We start from the raw sequence: 22210 nt of genomic DNA, 5'->3' as shown, positions 1-22210 counted from the left end.
GGGAGAAAAATCCACTGGGTTTTTTATTCGAAACATTAAACATCAGACGAAATGATCGCAGGTGACTTCAACCATGTCTCTCTTTCATTCACACTCCCAGCGTTTTGCCAGTTTGTAAAATGCACTTCATGTTACTGTGATAGGATGCCACCTGTGCAATAAGTCCTGTCATGAAATTTCCTTGCCCCTAAATATTCTACAGTCAACTGTCAGTGGTATTATAACAAATGGAAGCGATTAGGAATGACAGCAACTCAGCCACGAAGTGGTCGGCCACGTAAAATGACGGAGTGGGGTCAGTGGATGCTGAGGCGCATAGTGTGCAGAGGTCGCCAACTTTGTGCCGAGTCAATACATACAGACCTGCAAACTTCATGTGGCCTTCAGATTAGCTCAAGAACAGTGTGTAGAGAGCTTCATGGAATGGGTTTCCATTAGGGCTGGGACGACGCGTCGACATAAATTCGTCGACAAGAATAATTTGCGTTGACGCGTCTTCTCAAACAGGAAGTGTAAGTACCTGCGGAGGCTGAGACTAGCCCCTCTCACACAGAGATGCTGCATTAACGCAGCAGCGGCGGTTCGTCAATTGTCCACCATTGGTCATTCACACAGAGCGAAGCACCGCTGGAATAAAGACGAACTGCTGTGTAATTCACACAGAAAGCTGCGCTGCCGCTCCTTAAGAGACGTGACGGTACACGTCATGATGATGACATCGGGGTGTTTCCCAGGTGTCCCCCTGTCAATCTAAACCCACTGACGGTTGATAATGTGTAGTGATTGAGAACTCGGAAGGAGTTAAGTTTTTCGTGCTAAATTACACGTAATCGCCATCAGTAGACTCTGTCACTTGCGGGGACGGAGGCTGTTTTCTGGGGGAAAGTTCACTGAAGTCTCGGTCGGGGGGGCTGACCATCGCAGTGATTTATATCAACACAACCACTTGAGTGAGTTAAAGGTTTTTGCCGGTGACAGACGCTGTTTTTCAGGCAGAAATGTGACGAAGAGTTGGTAGGACAGGCGGGAGGACAGACGCTGCTCCGCTACTATTTGTTACTCATATAAGTTACCAACGACAGTTACTACGTTACTTTTGTTTGCTCATGTAATGTTAAATGAATCGTTAGATTAGTCGACTAATCGAAAAAATAATCGCTAGATTATTCATTTGGAAAATAATCGTTTGGGACAGCTCTAGTTTCCATGGCTGAACTGCTGCATCCAAGCCATACATCAGCAAGTGCAATACAAGGCGTCTGATGCAGTGGTGTCTCCATCAGTGTTGTTTTTGGCAACCATTTTAGATTTAGTCTTAGTCTTAGTCTTTTGGACTAAAATGCTTTTTAGTTTTAGTCAAATTTTAGTCACTTCTATATGTGATTTAGTCCAGTTCTAGTTGACGAAAACTCAAACAGGTTTTAATCTAGTTTTAGTCAGTTTAAGTTAAAAAACAAAAGAAGAGGTACAGTCTCTTATCAGATTGATTTAGGTCAATAAAAAGATCTACAAGCTCACAATGTGTTGCAATGTGTTGAACTTGTAGATCTGCTATTTTCACAACTTATCTGTGACACTCTTGTATGATGAAATAGGGCATCAATTCATGAAAAAACAGTTGAAATGTGCTGATATGTGCTGATTGTTACTCTATACCTTGTGGTTTTGTACACTTAAATTGTTCAATAAAGAAAAAGAAAAAAAGTGACAATGAATTTGTCTTCAAATAAGAGCTTTACATTGCACCCTGTTTGAGTTTAGAACTGGGGTCTTAGCGGGGGTTTTTAATTTGAAAGTAGCGACCGCTACTAGCTTGCTGCTACAACAGCAAGTGAACAACGAAGACAGAGACTGAGGAGACGCTGCATCTCCCGGATGTCAGCGGCTGTCCAGCTGCTACACGAACATTTAGCAGAGATGTCATGCATTTTAAACGTCTGACAGACCACCCACTAACATTTACGTCCATTCTCGTCTCATCAACGAAAACTCATACAAGTCTCGTCATGTTTTAGTCATCAAAGTGCCATGTTTATCCCGTCACCGTCTCGTTATCGTCATGAAAAAAAGGGGCGTCAACGAAATAATTTCGTCATCGTCATCGTCATCGACGACGAAAACAACACTGGTCTCCATCTGGCAATCTGATGGACGAGTCTGGGTTTGGCGGTTGCCAGGAGAACGGTACTTGACTGACTTCACATTGTGCCAAACAAAGTTTGGTGGAGGGGGATTATGGTGTGGGGTTGTTCAGGAGCTGGGCTTGGTCCCTTAGTTCCAGTGAAAGAAACTCTGAATGCTTCAGCATACCAAGAGATGTTGGACAATTCCAGCACCCAACTTTGTGGGAACAGTTTGGGGATGGCCCCTTCCTGTTCCAACATGACTGTGCACCAGTGCACAAAGCACGGTCCATAAAGACTGGATGAGAAAATTTGGTATGGATGAACTTGACTGGCCTGCACAGAGTTCTGACCTCAACCCGATGGAACACCTTTGGGATGAATTAGAGTGGAGACTGAGAGCCAGGCCTTCCTGTCCAACATCAGTTTGTGACCTCACAAATGTGCCTCTGGAAGAAGAGTTGAAGCTGTTATAGCTGCAAAGGAACCAACGTCATATTAAACCCTATGGATTAAGAATGGGCCGTCCATTAAGTTTATATGTGAGTCAAGGCAGGTGAGTGAATACTTTTGGCAATATAGTGTATCTGGCTTCCTCTACCCGTGGAGGATGAACCATTTGCACACATAATGGTTGACTGTGTAGGGCCTTTGCCAAAGTCTAGGAGGGGAAATTAGTATCTCTTGACAATAATGGATGTGGCTACTAGATATCCCGAGGCTTTTCCTTTACGTAGTATTAAAGCGAAAACCATTGTGGAACATCTGATAAAGTTTTTCTCTTGGGCTTGGCTGCCACGCTCCATTCAATCTGACCGAGGATCTAATTTTACGTCCAGGTTATACCAACAGGTCATGGCAGAGTTGCAGGTGTCCCCTAAACATTCTTCAGCCTCAGTCGCAGGGAGCCATGGAAAGGTTTCACGGAACACTGAAGCCCCGGGCTGCCAAAGTGCAGGCCATCCTAGACTTTCAAGTGCCTCAGACTCACACACAGCTAATGCATGTATTTGGAATGTGTGGGTTTTATCGCAGGTTTATCCCAAACTTTGCGGCAATCATAGGCCCTTTGACCAACTTGTTGAGGAAGGATGAAAGATGTAAGTGGTCCAGGGAGTGTGAGGAAGCTTTGGTTAAAGTAAAGACCATTTTATCCAGTGCTCAGGGCTCCAGATTTCCAGAAGCCATTCCTTATTGCTGTTGATGCGTGTGATGTAGGTGTAGGGGCGGTTCTTTTACAGGTTGATGATGACGACTTTGAGAAGCCGGTGGCATATTTTTCCAAAAACTGAACAGACACCAGAAGGCGTACTCCACAGTGGAGAAAGAAAGTCTGGCCCTGGTGCTGGCTGTCAGACATTTTGAAGTGTATGTGGCGAGTAGCGAGCAGGTGGTGGTATATTCCTACCATAATCCACTAGCCTTCCTGGACAAGTTTAAAAGTGCCAATGCCAGAGTGTTTAGGTGGAGCCTGATCTTACAGCCATATGATCTCCAGGTAAAGCATATTGCAGGCAAGGCTGAGGAAAGGAGGATTCTGATTTTTTATGTGAGAGTTGAGTGGACCTAGTTTACAGGCAGATCTGTATATGAATGTTGTGGTCACATTCTGAGATTTGAGGGGCTGCCATACTGTGTAATGTTTGATTGGTTGCCTGGTTACGCTGCCACTTAAGTCTGACATGATCGGAAGTGGCGGGGCAGTGTGGGAAAAAGCAAACGGGGAGTCTCGTGGACGGATGAGGCGGACGCCCAGGAAAAAGGAAAGTGATTCGAAGAGAGGAAGAACCCCCTCACCCTCCAGAGTGAATTATGATTTATTTATTGTCTCGTCTAAACAAACAAATGAACTGACTAAACCGCGACCGGGAGTCGACGGACAGAGGTCGACGCAACCAGGACGCTGGAGCAGGTGGCGGGCCCGACGCCTCCTGCGGGACGCCGACATCCCTGGAAAGCCTCTCAGACCAAACTACAGGTAGTGAGCGTTGGCGGAAGCAGCCGGTAAGTCGAATATTGTGCAGTATGGTGGCCAACCCCCGCCGAGCTCAAGTTTCCATTTACAGAAATATGCGCACCTGTGTCATCCCTGTAGCCTAGACTCCATAAAGCCCTACCATTAAATCTTTAGTTTCCAGGGTGGCGTGTAGTCGAGAAACCATGATGTGGTGCTGGACAACAAACTGTAGTGGACTACAAACACAGAGGCAGTCTACAAGAGTGGCCTGAGCCGGCTCTACTTCCTGAGGAGGCTCAGGTCCTTTAATGTCTGCAACCGGATGCTCCAGATGTTTTATCAGTCTGTTGTTGCAAGCACCATCTTCTTCTCTGTGGTGTCCTGGGCTGCAGGCATCAAACAGACTGATTAAACTCATAAAGAAGGCAGAGTCTGTTGTTGGCTCTAAGCTTGTCACCCTGGAGGAAGTGGGGGAGGACAGGATGCTGGAGAAACTGCTGGCGATCATGGACATCATGGTCTCTCAGCCCTCTCCACAAAACTCTGGACAAGCGAAAGAGCAGCTTCAGCAACAGACTCATTCAACCTGCTGCCTAAAGTAATGGCACAGGAAATCATTCCTACCTGGTGCCATTAAACTATATGACACTCACTCCAAAACAAACACATAACTTTTGTGCTTTAAAGGAGTCATCACCTGTTTTTTTACATATCCAGTCCCCCTTGGATCGCTTTGGATCAATTCTTAAAACTTATTAGAATTTTTTTTTTTTTAAGTCAACTTTTTCACTTTTTAATACTGCAACTTTCTCACGCGAGATTACGCGCAAGGTTTTGACCGGTCCGGATGTGCATTGTATTAATATGTAATGAGGCGCGTGTTGATTGGCCGCAGGAAGGACAGAGCCGGAATGGGGGGCGAGCCTGCATGCACACAGACTCCAAAACATAAACAGCCCCCTGTCATGGCGCACACACTAAATGACGAACCTTACGGAATTCAGGCATTTATGTACGAGCCGGATCGGAACCCGAACAGGAGAGTGAAGAGGCAGAGACGGTGGAAGAGACACGTTTACATTGGGCCCTATGATTTCCGCGATCACGGAATCGTGGACGGAATCGCGGAATTGGCCAATTAAAATGGAATCTACTTTTAACGCGGAATATCGCGGAATTTGCCATAATTTCACTGACATGCTGTTTTCGTGTGGAAGAGGAACGTATGTCTGAGGAAGACTTCACGGAGGGAAGCAAATCTTGGTGGCACAACAAGTTGTCGCTGCCCCCCTCCCCACAGACTGAGCTCCCCCGTCAAAGCAACGTAAGCATGGCGAAGCGACTGCCCATGGCTCCGTCTTCGTCGGCGAAGAAACTCAGAAACTCGACATTAACCCCTCAGTACAGAGCTGAGTAGTTCCCCAACGACTTTTATGTGTCAGGTGAACTGTTGTTTTACAAAGACGCAGACCTGTGACATCACAATTAAAGGTGTAATGTGTGAGAGTTAGCCACCTGTCCGATTCATATTATTTGCATATAATACCAGAGTGACTGTTAACTGCTGCTAACAGTAGCTGCTGTTAGCTAGCTAGCCCCGTTAGCCACAGCCCTGTTAGCTGACTCTGCCTGGGCTGGGAGCTCAGAGGACTGGGGGAGGGTTGGTGTTTTCACTGCTAGCTGGTTGGTGTGTTATTGACATAACATCACAAGTATAATTTCTCATTTAGTTGGTCATCTTTGCTAATTTTTAAAAATATTTACAACTTAAATTTTCAGAACAATTTTGGTATGCAAACATTTACTGGATCTGCCTGAGAGCTGACCATGTTTTTATTTAATGAAACCCAAATGAAACCCATAAAAACACAAAATATACTACTGTATGAAGACATGATGAAGTCAAAATGTTTTTGATGCACTTTACTGTACTGTACGGTTCAGTATTGAGGAAATATGTTTGTCACCTCAATTAATTTAAGGTAATTTCTATTTAATTTGTGTACATTTTAGTCATTTACATTAAAAACACACTGTTTTTGGTTGTATAATGAGAGTAAAAGGTAAAAAAAAATCGGGATTCCCTAAACTTAAAACAGAAAAAACGGAATTTGGGCAAAAATAAAATGGATTTTATAGGGCCCTATTTACAGCAGGATGTCTCTGAATGGTAAATTCTTTTTTTTTACCTTCTTACTTTTTCATTTCGAGTGAGTGTCTACTCACCTTGCCTGTAGTTAGATACAAGCACCTCAATATGATAATTGCTAATTTATCAACAGTTAGCAGTTGGTTATGCAAGTAGCCTCCTGTGGTAACGTCACCACAGAAGCAGAGTCAAAATCTCGTACTTTAGGAATCGCGCACCCTTGTGCTCTAGAGTTCTCAACCGGCCTGAAAATTACAACCCGACCCGGCCCGCGGGTTTTTAAGCCCGAACCCGACGCAGCCTGACACACCAGCATGAATTGTCTGCCCAAACCCGGCCCGAACCCGACCCCCCGCGCGCCTGCATTGTTTCCCTCATACACTTGTTATCGTGACTTTGTGCAGCGGCGTCAGGTCTTCGTCTGCCCCATGAAGCAGGCAGCCAGACTTACTCTTCACCACACGAACAACAAACAAACAATACATAATTTACAACCTGCAAGAAATGTGTTTTATGAAATGTGTTTTATGAAAAAGGAAGCCCGAAGCCCGACCCGACCCGGCTCATTTGTGTATTTTTTTGGCCTGAACCTGGCCCGAACTTGCGGGTCCGGTCGGGTTTGTTGGGCCGGGCTGACCCGTTGAGAACTCTATTGTGCGCTATTCCTGTTCGGAAAAAGAGCAAAAGCGAAAAAACTGAGCCACTTTCAAACTCCAGCCTTTCAGGCAAGTTTCAACTGAGGTCCAACACCAATATGCATGTTTTAACAAGAGAAATTGCGATTTCCGTTTGATGACTCCTTTAATAACTGTAAATAAAACTGCACCTTATCCTTTTCTATCTATTTGTCTAAATGCGTCACGTCTTCATTTGAACCACACAGAATACTGAATAAGTTACACTTAAATAATACAATTTTCTCCTTTATTTTTAGTAGTGTATCTCCCAGTGTCTCCATGAAGAGTGATGATTCCAGGGATGAGCCGCCCAGTTTTCAGCTTCAGAAGAAAGAAAGGTAATTTTATCAATGCTTTCTGTTAAATATACTACTTAACTTGAGTTGCTGAAATGACATCCACATGCAAATGTTTCGGTTTCTGTATTTACAGTCAGAATTTTGGTCAATGAACCATCATTTAAGTTTTAGACTTTTGTAAGTAAATGACCTGAAACATACAAACTGTGGCTCCAGAACTGAAACACACAGACCTGTGATCAACAACACCAGGGTTACTGATGTAACCACGGTTCTGTGAACCCTGGATGACCTCTGAGGCAGAGCTGCTCTCTGGATATCTTCAGTCTCTCTCACGGTCATGATCTCCTGCTCAGGAGTAACTACTGGTGTCAGCTGAGTCATCTTTGTTTCCCTGTTTAGTGCACCGCTCCCTCCCAGAGTCTCTGTGAGGAATGGTTTGTCCACGTTGAGGCCACCTGGCTTAAATCTTCAGAAGAAACAAAGGGAATTTATTTCAATGCTTTCTGTAAAATAAATTCTGAACAACTGTAGTTCAAACATTATGTACATCTCAGGTTGGGTTGGATTAAAGTGAAGTCCTCATATTTCTGTCATACAGTTTGACAAACAGAACTTCATGTTTTTGGACGCTGCAGCACACAGAGAGTCGTTGTCTCTTCCTGTTTCCACCATGTGGCGCTGATAACTTTTCATATCTGCTCGTTACATAAAAGAAAGTGATAATCAGACGATGCTGAGCCCATGTAGTTTTGCAACTTACTTTACTAAGAAAGTAAAAGACATCAGCTCCTCATTTAGAACTATGCCCATCCAGAGAGCACCTCCACCAACCCTCACCTCTGATGGCCTCACCTGCTTCAGCCCTCTCTCCACTGAAGATGTTCTCACACTTGTGACGTCTTAACTGTGCCATAACCTGTTCCACTGATCCGATTCCCTCCTCCCTTCTCCAAAACATCTCTCAAGACATCCTGCCATTCCTCACCACTCTGATCAACTTCTCCATTACTTCAGGCATTATTCCAGCTCCTTTCAAGACAGCTACAGTAAAGCCACTCCTAAAGAAATCCAACCCAGCCTCAGCTGACATCTGAAACTACAGAACTGTATCTCTTCTCTCATTCCTCTAAAACCCTGGAACATGCCGTCTACAACCAACTGTCCTCCTATCTTTCCCAAAATTACCTCCTTGACCCAAATCAGTCCGGCTTTAGGACTGGCCACTCCACTGAGACGGGTCTCCTTATGGTGACTGAGTCACTGTGTCTCCAGAACCTCGTCCAACTCGTCAGTCCTCATTCTCCTCGACTCTTCTGTATCTGACACAGTCAACCACCAAATCCTCCTCTCCACTCTGGCTGAACTTGGCATTGCTGACTCAGCTCTAACCTGGTTCGTATCATACCTTACAAATCCCACCTTTCAGGTCACATGGAACAGCTCCTTGTCCAACCCCTGCTATTTGGAAACTGGTGTCCCTCAAGGCTCAGTATTAGGTCCACTTCTTTTTCACTATACACTAGATCACTCGGCTCTGCAGTCACATCCCATGGATTCTTTTACCACTGTTCCTCTCTTTCCCCTCATCCTCCTCCAACACCCACATTGTGTCGTGCATCTCCGCTTGGACAGCTGCGCATCACTTCAAACTCAACCTTAGTAAAACTGAACTCCTCTTCATCTTGGGGAAAGACTGCCCTCGCATGGACCTGTCAGTCACTGTTGAGGATGAGGATCCAGATGATGCTGCTGGACTTAAAGGCCATCAACAGAACTGTACCCGTCTACCTCCAAACACTGGGCAGACCACACGCCCCAGAGAGAGTACTTCACTCATCTACATCAGCTGGCTGGTTGGTACCCCCATCGCTGAGGGCAAACAAAACCCACTCAGCGAAGTCGCGACTCTTCTCTGTTTTGGCGCCTCAGCAGTGGAACAAACTCCCGACCAATGTCAGGACAGCAGAGTCACTCGCCATCTTCAGCAAAAGACTCAAGGCTCCTTTGTTCAGACTCCTCAACCCTGCATAGCATGACTCCCATCGTCTTTAGTTGAGTAGACACCAAAAAAGGATTAAATTATTTTCACTTTGTTTAATTAGTTTCACACAGCGTCACAACTTTAGAATCAGTGTTACAGATGTGATCTTAGTTGATGAAGAAGTTTCACATGATTAAAAATAGTTTTCTGTTTTCAGTAAGCACACAGCTCCCAGAGCTCCCTCTAATGAGATTCGTCGTTGCGTGTACCAGCCGCTACTCACGCCACCAAGGTAATTTAATTCAACTTATTCAGTAACATACAGAAAGCCTCTGACATGTGAAGCGTACTGAGGTGAGTTATCTGTACAGAGATGCTGATGAAACCACTTGTGACTGAGGTTCATTCATGTTGTCTGTGGACCTGCAGAGTTTCAGCCTGAATAAAGAGACGCTTCACTTCTCTGACAGACTGACAGTCAGAAATTACATCAACACTGAATGTTTCAGTGAACTAGTGATGCACCGTTCTTCATGAGAACCTCACAGACTGCTGAATAACTCACACATTAGTAATAACATTTTCTTCTTTTTATTTTTAGTAGTGTATCTCCCAGTGTCTCCATGAAGAGTGATTTTTCCATGGACGAGCCGCCCAGTTTTCAGCCTCAGAAGAGAGAAAGGTAATTCTATCAATGCTTTCTGTAAAATATACTAACTTGATTTAGATTTTTTTTTTTTTTTTTTTTGTCATTCATTTTTTATTACGACAACATTGCAGGATATATGAAACATACAATGACATCACTTTGTCGTAGCTTGATTTTACAATTTCTTCCCCCCCACCCCACCCAACTCCACCCTTTCCCCTTTCGCTCCACAACAATAACTGACATTTTTTAAACACCACCAAACAGATAAACCAGGCTCATTTATGAAGAAGATCCTCCAGGATACTGATCACGTTTTTCCACATTGTCATAGTATTTAGTCTTGCGTTGTTGATTCGTGCCGAGGATAATTCCAGGTAAGAGATGTCCAAAAAGCTGCGAAGCCAATGTGTGAGAGAAATATCGTGGGGCGGTTTCCAGCGTTGTGCTAACATCTTCTTAGCTGCAGTCAAGCCTGCAAGCCAAATCTTCCTAGAGCTTCTCCCAATGTCCAGGCCAGTGTCATCATTTAGCAAATGCACATAGGGATCCATCGGTAGCTTAGCCTCAGTCAGCAATTCCAAATTTCGAACAACATTTCCCCAAAACACGAAAACTCCAGGACACTCCCACATAACATGCATAAAAGAGCCTACGGTTCCCTGAGGGCAGAATGAGCAAAAAGGGTCCTGTGTCAGTTTCATTTGGTGTCTAATTCTTGGGGTAATGTATGCTCGATGACAAAATTTTAGGTGTATATACTGATGATTTGGGTTTTTGGAGGCTTTAAAAACATTATTCCAAATTACATTCCAATTAGGTTCATCTCCCACTTCAACTCTGTCTCTAATCCAAGCTTTCATTCCTGATGTGGGTGAGTACTGTTGTGAAAGCATTTTGTCATACAAATATGATATTATTCTCCTTGGCGCAACCTGAATCCACTTTAAAATAGGATGCTTTCCTAGCTCTGAGCCCCAGGGAACCTTATAGGCCCTACAGGCTGATCTTATTCTGAAGTAGAAGAAGAGGGAGTGTCTATCCAGACTGTACTTGGATACCAGCTGTTCAAAACTTAGGATAGAGTTTGATCCATTAATATCATTCAGTGTACAGATGCCTTTAGATTCCCATGCCCTGTTAGTAAAGGGTTTCCCCCCGGATAGAAGATGTGTGTTATTCCATATTGGGGAGGCCTTGAACCAGACACTCTTAACTTTCAGAAATCTTTCCAATGATCTAAACACCTGAAGAGTATGAGTAAAAATTGGACCGTAATATAAACTACATTTTTTAGCTGATATTCCCGAGAGAATGAAGTCTTTTAGCCTTGTAGGTGCCACTAATTCTTTTTCAATGTTTTTCCAAGATAACTCTTTATCATCGTCCATCCAGAAGCTTATACCTCGTAACATAAATGCCCAATGATATAATTTAATATTCGGACAGGCCAAACCACCATCAGTCTTTCTCAGCTGCAAGACTGACCACTTTATATAAGGTCGTTTATCATTCCACACATATCGCCTCAATATAGTGTCAAGTTTTTGCCAATACCCTGCAGGGGGTGAGAGTGGTAACATGGAACTAATAAAGTTGATGCGCGGTAGAATATTCATTTTAATAACTGATATTCGATTTGGGACTGATGCTGGCAGGTGTTTCCATCTCTCAACATCTTCCGCAATCTTCTTCAGGATTACGGTATAATTTGTTTTAGCAATAGATGTTAGGGAAGTATTAATCTTAATACCCAGATATTTGACCTCATTCATGACTTTAATCTGTGGTGGAAGCACCACCTTACTTGTATCTGTATTGAGTAGCATTAGTGCCGATTTTGCCAAATTAACTTTATATCCAGAAATGTAGCCAAATTGCTCCAACACTTTTAAAATATGAGGGAGAGACTGTTGAATATCGGCAGTATAGACTAGTGTATCATCTGCATAAAGGGATATTGAGTGGGATGTAGCCCCTATTGTAATTGGTGAGATCTGCGGACATTTTCTAATAAACTGTGCGAGTGGCTCCATAGAGATATTAAAGATGAGGGGGGACAACGGGTCTCCCTGCCGCGTTCCCCGTTTTATGTCAAATAGCTCTGAAAATCCACCTCCTATACATACACGAGCAGAGGGATTAGCGTATAACGTTTTAATCATTTTTATAAATCTATCTCTGAATTTAAATTCTTTTAACACTCTCCAAAGGTATGGCCACTCTAGGCGGTCAAACGCCTTTTCCGCATCCAGAAACAGCAGTCCACATGCGGGTGGGATTTTATGGGTTTCACCAATTGTGTGTAAAAGTCTGCGAATATTATCTGACGATAAACGTCCCTTCATAAATCCTGTTTGGTCTGGGCTTATTATTTTCCCTGCCACCACCTCCAGTCTATTACTCAAAACCTTTGAGAATATCTTCAAGTCAGCGTTTATTAAAGATATTGGTCGATGGATTCCAGTGGGTCCTTGCCAGGTTTGGGAATGACTGTGATAAGCGCAGTGTTCAGGTCTCTATGGAACTCACCATTTCCAATAGCATAATTAATAGTGTCCAGCCATATTGGTCCTAGAATATCCCAAAATGTCAGGTATAATTCAACAGGGATCCCATCTATTCCTGGTGTGCGGCCCTTGTTTGTAGATTTAACAGCTTTGATTAGTTCATCCAAAGTAATTGGGGAGTCCAGAGATTTAATATCATCTGGTGGTAATGTAGGGAGTTCCAACTCACTAAAAAACTTGTTGAAATCATCTCCTGAAGGAACCGGGCCACACATGTATAGATCTTTAAAAAAATTCTTAAATGTCTCATTTATTTCTTCTGTTGATGATACTACACCACGTCCATCACATCTAATTGCAGGTATAGTCCTTTTGGCTTCTTGATGTTTGAGAGTTAAGGCAAGAAGACGACTTGGTCTGCTACCCTCTGCATAATATTTATGTTTGGTAATATGGATCATATATTCAGCCCTGCTTCTTAGCAAATTGTTTAGCTCTGCCTGTTTAATTTTAAGATTACTTTCCTTTGCTTCCGTGTACCCTTTTTTGAGGTCCTTTTCTAAAATACAGCATTGCTTTTCTAGGGTAGATATCTTTTCGAGTTTGGTTTTGTGCAAGTAGGTGCTGAACCAAATAGCGTTATTACGAATAAAGCCCTTGATTGATGCCCAAACAATTGTTTTATCTGTGACGCTGTTCTGATTTAAGTCAATAAATTCTATGAGCTTAGTTCTCATTTGCGTTATAAAATCAATATTCTTGAGCAGAGATGTATTGAATCTCCATCTAGATGCCTTGTTTTTGATGTTTTTGAAATTAAAAGTTGAGATAACAGGGTTATGATCGGATATGTGTCTAGGTAAGATATCCACTGAGTGCACAGAGCGCGACATGCCACCAGATACCAGAATTTAGTCTATACGGGAGAATGTTTTATGTCTTGCAGAAAAGAAAGTGTAGTCCCTGGCCAACAGGTTATGGCCCCTCCACACATCAGCTAAATTTAGGTCTTTTATAAAGCAATTCAATGCATTGGAGGCGGCCTCCTGTGTGCTGGATAAAGTGTGGGATGACCTGTCCAAATCACTGCTCACTACCGCATTTGCATCCAAGCCAATGTAGAGATGGTAGTCACTTAATTTCAGAAGCTCAGATGTAGCAAATGGAAAAAAGTCAGCATCAAATATGGTTGGAGCATAAAGGCTTATAAATGCAACTTTTTTACCCTCAATGGACGTGCAGCAGAAAGCTAAACGCCCATTATTTTCGGAACCACATCTTTCTATCGTTAGATTAATACTACGTCTCATTAATATCATAACTCCTTTTGTACGGCTTCCATCTGTTGATGCCACGATGGGTTTATAGTAGTAATTCTGAACTCTGGAAACATCATCATGTTTGAGATGCGTTTCCTGAATCAACGCAATATCTATCTTTTTCCTACGTAGGAAATCTAGGACTTTTGATCGTTTGTATGGAGCGTTAAGTCCTCTAACATTAAATGATACAATTGTGAATTTCCCTAACCCATCTGAGTTGGCAGCGTTCATCTGAATAATATTTTGAATGTTGGTGGAGCTCTGAGCTCTACTTCCCCCTGCCCCCCTTTTCCGTCTTCCCCCCCTACTTAACCCTCTACTTCTAAACATCCGTGAGTGTCACTCAGCAGTGTCAGCATTAAGCTCTAACTTCTCCCATCCCCCCCAATAACAAAGCAATTATCTTGTATTGTCGTCCTCATAAACATTAGACACTAGATAAACATATTCACATTGATAACAAAATAAAGCAAACAATGGCTCCACTGTGATAAACCATCTCCAATTTAACTAAGGTAACTTTAAGTAAGGAGTTCGACTTCACTTTACTGAGAGCCTGTTGCTTCAATACCTTAAACTTAACCAAAACATATGGAGCGTGTCACACATTTAACGAGCATAATACCCGTTACTCTATTTAACTATTAAGAACCGTGTGAATAAGTTGTAACGTGCAAAAAACAAAACAAAAAACCCACAGTTATACAGTCATTATTAAACTAACTTGCGGTATGTATACATCAGCACATACATTCAAATTCCTCACTGCATCTCTGTGTCCTCCCGCTGCTCGTCTGCTCCCGGCTCCGTGACCTCCTCCGCCCCACACAGCACCACCGACCTCAGGGCCTCACTCGCCTCCTCAGCGGAGTTGAAAGACATTCTCTTGCCTTTGTTATTTACCTTCAAGATCGCTGGGTATATGAGGAACGACTCGATCCCTTTCTGTCGTAGTTTAGCTCGGAGCTCCTTGTATTTCTGCCGCTCTTGTGTCGTACCGGGGCTGTAGTCAGCGAAGAAATGCAGCTGGGCGCCGCCGGGCAGAGCGGGCTTAGCCCTCCTGGCTCCCTCCAGAACGGCCTGGCGGTCGGTGTATCGCAGGAGCCTGAAAATCATGGTCCGCGGTCGGGAGGCGTTGTTAGAATATATCCGATGTGCACGATCAATCTCCAGCGGTGTATCATGTAGATCTTTAAGAGAGGGGATCCATCTAGGGAGCATCTTCTGAAGGAAGCCTCTCGGATCGTCGCCCTCAGCACCGCTCGGTAAGTTGACCAGCCGCACGTTGTTCCTCCGTGATCTGTCCTCAAGCTCATTTATCTTCCTCCGTAGCACATTAACTTCTGTGAGGCATGAACTGGTATCCTGCTCGGTCTTGCGCAGGCTAGTTTGGATAGCTTCTATCTTGTTGAACACCGTGTTGAATTTGTTGGCGTGGTTTTCAGCTTGTTCTTTAAGTGACCGCAAGATGTTACCATTCTCTGCCATATGCTGTTCTATGGGGTTAAGAGCTTTGGCCAGCGACTCATTAAGCATGCTAGCTACCGTTCCTTGCAAGTTTTCCATCTCCGTGGCCATGACCTGCTTAATTAGCATAGCCATGTCCTCGTTAGCAGCGTCGGTAGCTTGGTGTCGTCGGCTCAAATCTTGCATCTTGGTCGTGTTTGCTTCCTTTTTTGATGTCATTTCTCCAGTGTTGTTTCGATTACTTTAACACGGCTTTCCGTTGTTTATCTGTCACAAAAAAGTATAAGGTATGGGGGGTCTGCGTCAGAGCTCAATGACGAGCGGCCATCCTGCTTCGCGCCTCACCGGAAGTCCTTGTTTTTTAATAATAGTGCTGAAATGAATGTTTTATTCCTTTTATCCACATGCTAATGTTTTGGTTTCTGTATTTACAGTCAGAATTTTGGTCAGTGAACCATCACTGATTTTTTTTATACTTTTGTAAGTAAATGACCTGAAACATACAAACTGTGGCTCCAGAACTGAAACACACAGACCTGTGATCAACAACACCAGGGTTACTGATGTAACCACGGTTCTGTGAACCCTGGATGACCTCTGAGGCAGAGCTGCTCTCTGGATATCTTCAGTCTCTCTCACAGAGGTCATGAACTCCTGCTCAGGAGTAACTACTGGTGTCAGCTGAGTCTCTTTTCTTTCCCTGTTTAGTGCACCGCTCCCTCCCAGTGTCTCTGTGAGGAATGGTTTGTCCATGTTGGAGTAATTCTATCAACGCTTACTTGATATGCTGACTAGTAACTTGAGTCATAGTCATTTTAATAATGTTTGTTGTTTTGTTTTTTACCCACCCCTTTACATGAATGTTTATGTGGTTCTATCTGATGTTTTACACTTAGTGCTGTTTGTTTACTATAACTCAATAACAACAATAAGAAATGCACCTTTACGTCAAACTGACTCCAGAGCTTCCAGCGTCTAAGTAATTTAATTCAGAGTCTGTCTGTGTTTAAATTCCCTCTCCTCTCGGTAAAGTTACGTTCATGAAGTAAAGTCCATTTCCCCTCCAACTCCAGACATCAGTCATCATTACAGAACAGAAACACCCGACATGGAGTTCATCTCTGGATCACTGCTGCAGTCAGGCTGATCAACAGGAGTGAATAGAATCCATCTTTTTAATCCCACAAATTATAACGTAATCTGTGAGCTCTCCTGTCAATTCTCCACAGGGCAAAGAGGTGCCAGTGTGAAACAGGGCTGAAGTAATCAGAGTAGTCACACAAGATTCTAGAAAGATCATCTGAACCTCAGAACAATAGTTAGCAGTTAACCCAGAACGAGTAGGAATGGAGTGTTGATCATATAGATATAAATTATCCCAGGGTCAGCTGTTAGCACAGGTCTGAGGATATTCAGTGCGAAAGGTTCTTTTGTAATCTTTTTTGGGGACTTTGTAAAAAACAGGAAAGTAAATCCAGAAAGATAAATCCATCGCTGGATGTCTTCTGTGATTTATAATCCATTTTATGTAAGGATGTCCCGATCAGGTTTTTTTTTACCTCGATTCTGATCCGAGTTCTTTAATATTTCAGAGTTCGGCTACAAGTTTTGCTCCGACGTAAAAAAAACAAAAAATTGGCCTTAGGTCCACGTTCAAAATCGCTGATCCCCGATCAGTGAAAAAGGCCCCAATCAGCACCAATCCTGATCCTGTAGATCGGATTGGGACATCCATGATTTTCTGTGTTCTATTCTGTTGTTGTTGCATTTTAAAGACATATTCATGAGCGTTGTTAATTATTGCTGGACCAGTGGTCCAACAGACACTTTCAACCCTTTTTTCCTTTTTCTAGTGAACCGTTGCATGAAACTGACTCCATAATTTCTAGTGTCTCTGTGAGGAGCGCTTCATCCATGTATGAGCCGCCCAGCTTTAATCCTCAGAAGAAACAAAGGTAATATAATTCAGTGCTTATTTGATGTGAAGTATCTTGAATCTGACAGCAGATGAATGTTAGTTTTCTGAGGCCAGACTGTGTGTGTGTCTTGTTGTCACCCTACAGTCAGCTGACTGAGGAGATCTCCAGCTGTTCAGTGTGTGAGGAGGCTGTGAAGGATCCAGTCCGTTTGCTCTGTGGACACCGGTCCTGTAAACAGTGCGTCCTCTCATTCAGAGACCAGAACGGTTCAGCAGCTGACTACTCCTGCAAGACGTGTGGGAAGAAATTCAGAGGAGAACCTGAACACCAGACGGATTCTGAGGACGACAAGAGTAAGTTTGAATGCTTGATTCAACAGAGCCTGAGCTACAGTTTAACTCGGGGTGTAAGACAATCACAGCAGTTTGTTTAGTTTCATTTTTAGTGCATTGAATGGCAACATTTATTTATTCTTCTTCTGCTTTTATTGTTAAAAGGTGGTCGAAAAACAACTGTAAACGACTTTGGGCCCATTTGGTTTATTTTATTCTTTTTAGTTTGGTTTTAGTACAAAGAGGTAATATGTAAGAATTAGCCACCTGTTGCATTCACACTCCAAACAAATAGGGGGCGCCATATCACCAGAGTGACCGCTAACTGCTGCTAACTGCTGCTGCTATTAGCTTGTAAGCTCAGTTAACCATGAAGCTAGTGGTGGTGCTCACTGACCCACCCAGGCTGGGAGCTCAGAACAGTGTTGGTGTTGTTTCTTATCAGACTGTCACCTCTTGAAGTGTGAAGTGGTTAGAGGCTAGCTGGTTAGCATGCTAACTTCAATAAATATCCCTGCAACATTATATGACAACTAGGGCAGCACCGATACCACTTTTTTTCAACCTGATACGATACTGATACTTAGATCAGAGTAGTTGCAGATACCGAGTACCGATGCCGATACTACTACCACCAAAATAACCCCCAAAAAACTATTAGGCAAAATGCAATTAATTGGAAGACAGGTTTCATTTTCTTTGCTTGTTACAACACATGATGATAAATGAAAAATTAAACATTTTCTGTGAAATCTTCTGAGAATTATTGCAGAGTTTCCACATTTTCATCAAACAAAATATCAATTAACTATTTTGCACTGTCTCCAGCTTTCAGATTGACACAACATTGATGAACATATTGCAGAGTGTCCATATTTGATTCAAACAAAATCTCAAACTTAAGTCAGCATGCAGTGGTGTGGTCTCTGAACTAAGTTTTTTTTGGGGAAACTGAGTGGCAAGTTCTTTTTGATGAAAAGAATCATCTCTGCATGATCAGCTGTGAGTTTGTTTCTTGCTCCTCGCCGCTCCTCATGGGCTCCCGTACGTCATAGTGGTTCCGCCCCGCATTGACTTTCCACAGAGAAACAAACACGACAACATGCAGCGAGCCAAGAGCTTGCTCCTAAAAAAGGACCGTCTCGTTAGTAGCTTGGTTTTGTAGCGTCAGACCTCGAACAAACCACGGTCCACTGCACAGTTTGTTCAAAGGCTGTTGTGACTAAAGACAGCGGACCGACATACAGACGCACGTATCAGAGTGGCACACTTGTTGCTCACTACGAGAAGACCGCGGCAGCCTACCCGGGCTATAAAGCAGCTGACATTAGCAGAATCATTTAATCATTGTGTCCCGTATGAGAAGAAAGGGTCCCAATGGACAGCTGTTACGGATGCAGTCATGTTGCATATCGTTAAAGATATAGGAAATAAACACCCTTAATTTGAAAATGAGTATCTATAGTGGCTCTGAGCTAGCAGTATAGCAGCACAGCGCCGCTATTCCACTGTCTGGGGAGAACACTGATTGGTATCGGTACTTGGTATCGGCGAACTTTAACGAGTACCGAGTACGAGTATATTAGAACAGCATCGGTCCGATTCCCGATACCAGTATCGGTATCGCTGCATCCCTAATGACAACATTAAACCCTGCTGAAAAAAAGAGCATAGACCAGCCCCAAAACACAATATATGCTGGTCTTGCTGGGCAATAATAATAACTGAAAGTTTTGAACTTGAATTCTTACAAATTTCAATTTAATGAAGATGCTTCTCTTGCAGAGAATCTCAATCTGCCTTCAGCATCACGACCGGCTCCACAAAATACAACTGGACCTGCTGGAAGAGAGAAGAGAGATCTGGATCTCCGTTCTGTTCTGCTGGTGAAGACGATCAAGAGAGTGGAGATGGAGACGGAGAAATTACAGGCAGAAAAGGAAAAGTTACAGGTGGAAAAGGAAATGGTTGACCTCAAGAAAAGGAAACTCACTTTAGAAATCCAGTTATTGGAGCAAAAGGGCAAAAACAACTGAGGCCAGAGTGTTCTGGACCTTGGATTTTTCTCCAGCAGCTTCTAATTCAAATTCTCAGGACTGTGTGATTGATGTTTTCACGTTGTCAGGAGACGATGTTGCCTTTTTAGGGAGCCGCATATGCAAGCAGACGTGTTTGTTAGGATCAGCGGTGCTAGGAACCCTATTGTAATTGTAAATATTTTTTTTCTCCGGCTTAAAGTGGTGCTGCAGGCTAAACCGGACAAGGGAGGGTGGTGCAATTTGGAAGGTTGGTCCAGATTCCTGCATGTACCTCAGACACAAAAAACTACATAAATCCACCTGCAGGGGGCGCTATAACCTAGGAAAACACGTTTTCGCCTATAACTACTAAACCGTATGTCGCACATTCAAAAACCTTGTATCCACAGATTCCCTGAATGGAGCTTTGCAATTGGCCACGCCCACTTCCACTTAGAAAGTTTTTTCACAAAATCTGGGAAACCTACTTTTTCGAACTTCTCCTTGGGATTTTGTCCAATCTGTGTGAAACTTGGCAGGTACACTCTTCAGCTGGACCTGATCTAAAGTTATCAAAAGAATTTTGTTCAGTCAAAGAATGCACAAATTATTAACAAACAAATTTCTGTAGCTAGCTATAAAAATGTAAACTGTTTGATATCTCGGTAAAACTAAATGTTATTAACACCAAATTTAAGATCCTTTATTGCCATGACACTAGAAAGGGATGAGCCGAATTTTGGCCACTAGGGGGCGCTAACAATATGGGAAGTTTGTATATCTCTTGAACGGCCACACTGATTTTTACGAAATTTGGTCGGTATGATGCAGGGCCAATCCTGAGGCCATATCTTCAAGGTGGTCATGACTGGTCAATGTGGGCGTGGCTTATTACAAGATAAACAACAAACATTAATTTCAGCCAAACTATTATGCTGAGAGCTTTGAAATTTATATGGTACAGATAGAATAAGACACAGTTCTTCCATACCAAAAAATTGCACTTGTACCACACTAGGTGGCGCTATAATGGATGCCATCGCGTTTTTGCCTATAACTTCCACATTTTAAATAACAAATTCACAAACCTTATATCCATATGTTCCCTGAATAGAGCTGGGTTTTCTGACATAGGACACGCCTGCTGCACAATTCGTTCGCTGAATCGCCACATATGCAAAACCTACTTTTTTGAACTCCTCCTTCGATTTTATCGCCATCTGCCTGAAACTTTACACATAGAATCTCCAGATGTGTCTGATGAAAAGCTATCAAAAGAATTTTGGCAAAATCTGCTAGTTATAACCAAACAGTCTTTTTTGCTAGCTAAAAAACACATATTGTTTCATATTTCAGTCAAACTAAATGCTTTCAACATCAAACTTCAGTCAATTGTTCCTGAAGTCATCCAGAGGCATTGTGCCAAATTTGGTGCAAATTGGCTTATAGGTGGCTTGGTCCCCGTTCATAACTGCTTGCAGTTCTAGTTGTTTTTGTAGTTTTTCCTTGTGTGTCACGTTCATCATCATAAACACACCAGGGATAGCAGGGATCAGGAGAAAGCAGCAGATTATAAACCTCGTCAGTCCAGTAGACATTTCAAATGAGTTTTTTAAAATTAAACAAAAAAACCAACAAGATAGATAGATAAATGATTTTTACGGAGCTGATAAATGAAGCTGCTAATTAGCGAGACATGTCGCGTGTTTCTCTTGTTTGTTGAGTTTGACTTGCAGAGTACAAATCAGATGCTGGAAAGCACAGAAGCTGCGAAAGACAGTTAGTTTCATACTATCTTAAGCTGCATTCTCTTTTTCAAACTCCGCATTGACTGAATGCTGTTGAAATGCTGCTTATATGAAGACAGATATGAAAATATTAACGTGTCTGCTGCCTTTAACTTCAACACGCCTCATATTATCGTGTTCAACATTGATGACGAGTTGATACAGAGTCCTGAGTCTGCTTTAAACAGTCTGCTGATGTTGAAGGAAAAGTGTGTCTTTTGCCAAAGTTTGCATTCAAAATCATTTCCTTAAATATGCAAGTGCGGTTCTGACATGTGTGGTCGTCCAGAAAAGGTCAAACATGTATTTTGTATTTATGTTGGTGGCAGATTCACCTGACGTTATGTTTACTGACGTTATGTTTACTGATGACAGTCTGTTGACCTTCCTGGACTTGTAGCAGCGTCCTGAGCAGCAGTTAATAAGGTGGATGCTGTTTTTACTGACATGTTATCTGGATGTTTGTTATGTGAAGGAGACGATAACTTGTTGAGGCTTCACACTGTAAATATATGTTTTATATTATGATTTATATATAATGATGTTGTGTTGTTTTTATTACTTTAAACACACGTAAAGCTGCAACACAAACATTCAGTTTGAACATGTTTCATATTAAATAACTTTGACTTGCAGTTAAACCCTTACTGTACCACGTTACCTTTAAGTTTATATGTTTTCTGTAACCTCTTAATATAGTTAACCTGTTTACTGATTCATTTTATTGACATGTCTGATTTTCTCATGTTTAAATGATCATTTATACTACTGATTGTCTGACACTTACTTTTCTTTTTCTTTAATTTTCTTTAATTTCAATAAAAACATTGTAAATACAAATACAAAATCCTGTTTGTATTTATTTTAAACACACACACCAAAAACACAAATCTGTTAGTTGTGTGAAGAAAACTTTACATAATTGAAGCTACAAGCTACATTTCATCATTAAATAAATATTAGTGCATCCAGGTTCAATGTACCAGTTACAGATGTGTATGTATGTATGAAGTCACT

General features: G+C 42.5%; 1 protein-coding gene across 1 annotated transcript in view; it reads left to right on the top strand.

The window, feature by feature from the left end:
- Nucleotides 1-22024, top strand: part of LOC115590263 (uncharacterized) — a 32529-nt gene extending 10505 nt beyond the window's left edge. The window contains exons 8-13 of the mRNA XM_030431557.1: nucleotides 7164-7244; nucleotides 9407-9481; nucleotides 9791-9871; nucleotides 16991-17092; nucleotides 17201-17409; nucleotides 19174-22024. Coding sequence (XP_030287417.1) covers nucleotides 7164-7244; nucleotides 9407-9481; nucleotides 9791-9871; nucleotides 16991-17092; nucleotides 17201-17409; nucleotides 19174-19424 — 799 coding nt within the window. The 3' untranslated portion in view covers nucleotides 19425-22024. The remainder of the gene's footprint in view (nucleotides 1-7163; nucleotides 7245-9406; nucleotides 9482-9790; nucleotides 9872-16990; nucleotides 17093-17200; nucleotides 17410-19173) is intronic.
- The last annotated feature ends 186 nt before the right edge of the window (nucleotides 22025-22210 follow it).

The sequence above is a fragment of the Sparus aurata genome, chromosome 10 (genome assembly GCF_900880675.1).
Source record: "Sparus aurata chromosome 10, fSpaAur1.1, whole genome shotgun sequence".
Classification (NCBI taxonomy): Eukaryota; Metazoa; Chordata; class Actinopteri; order Spariformes; family Sparidae; genus Sparus; species Sparus aurata.
Note: the sequence above shows the minus strand (reverse complement) of the source record. Positions and strands in the feature narration are given on the sequence as shown.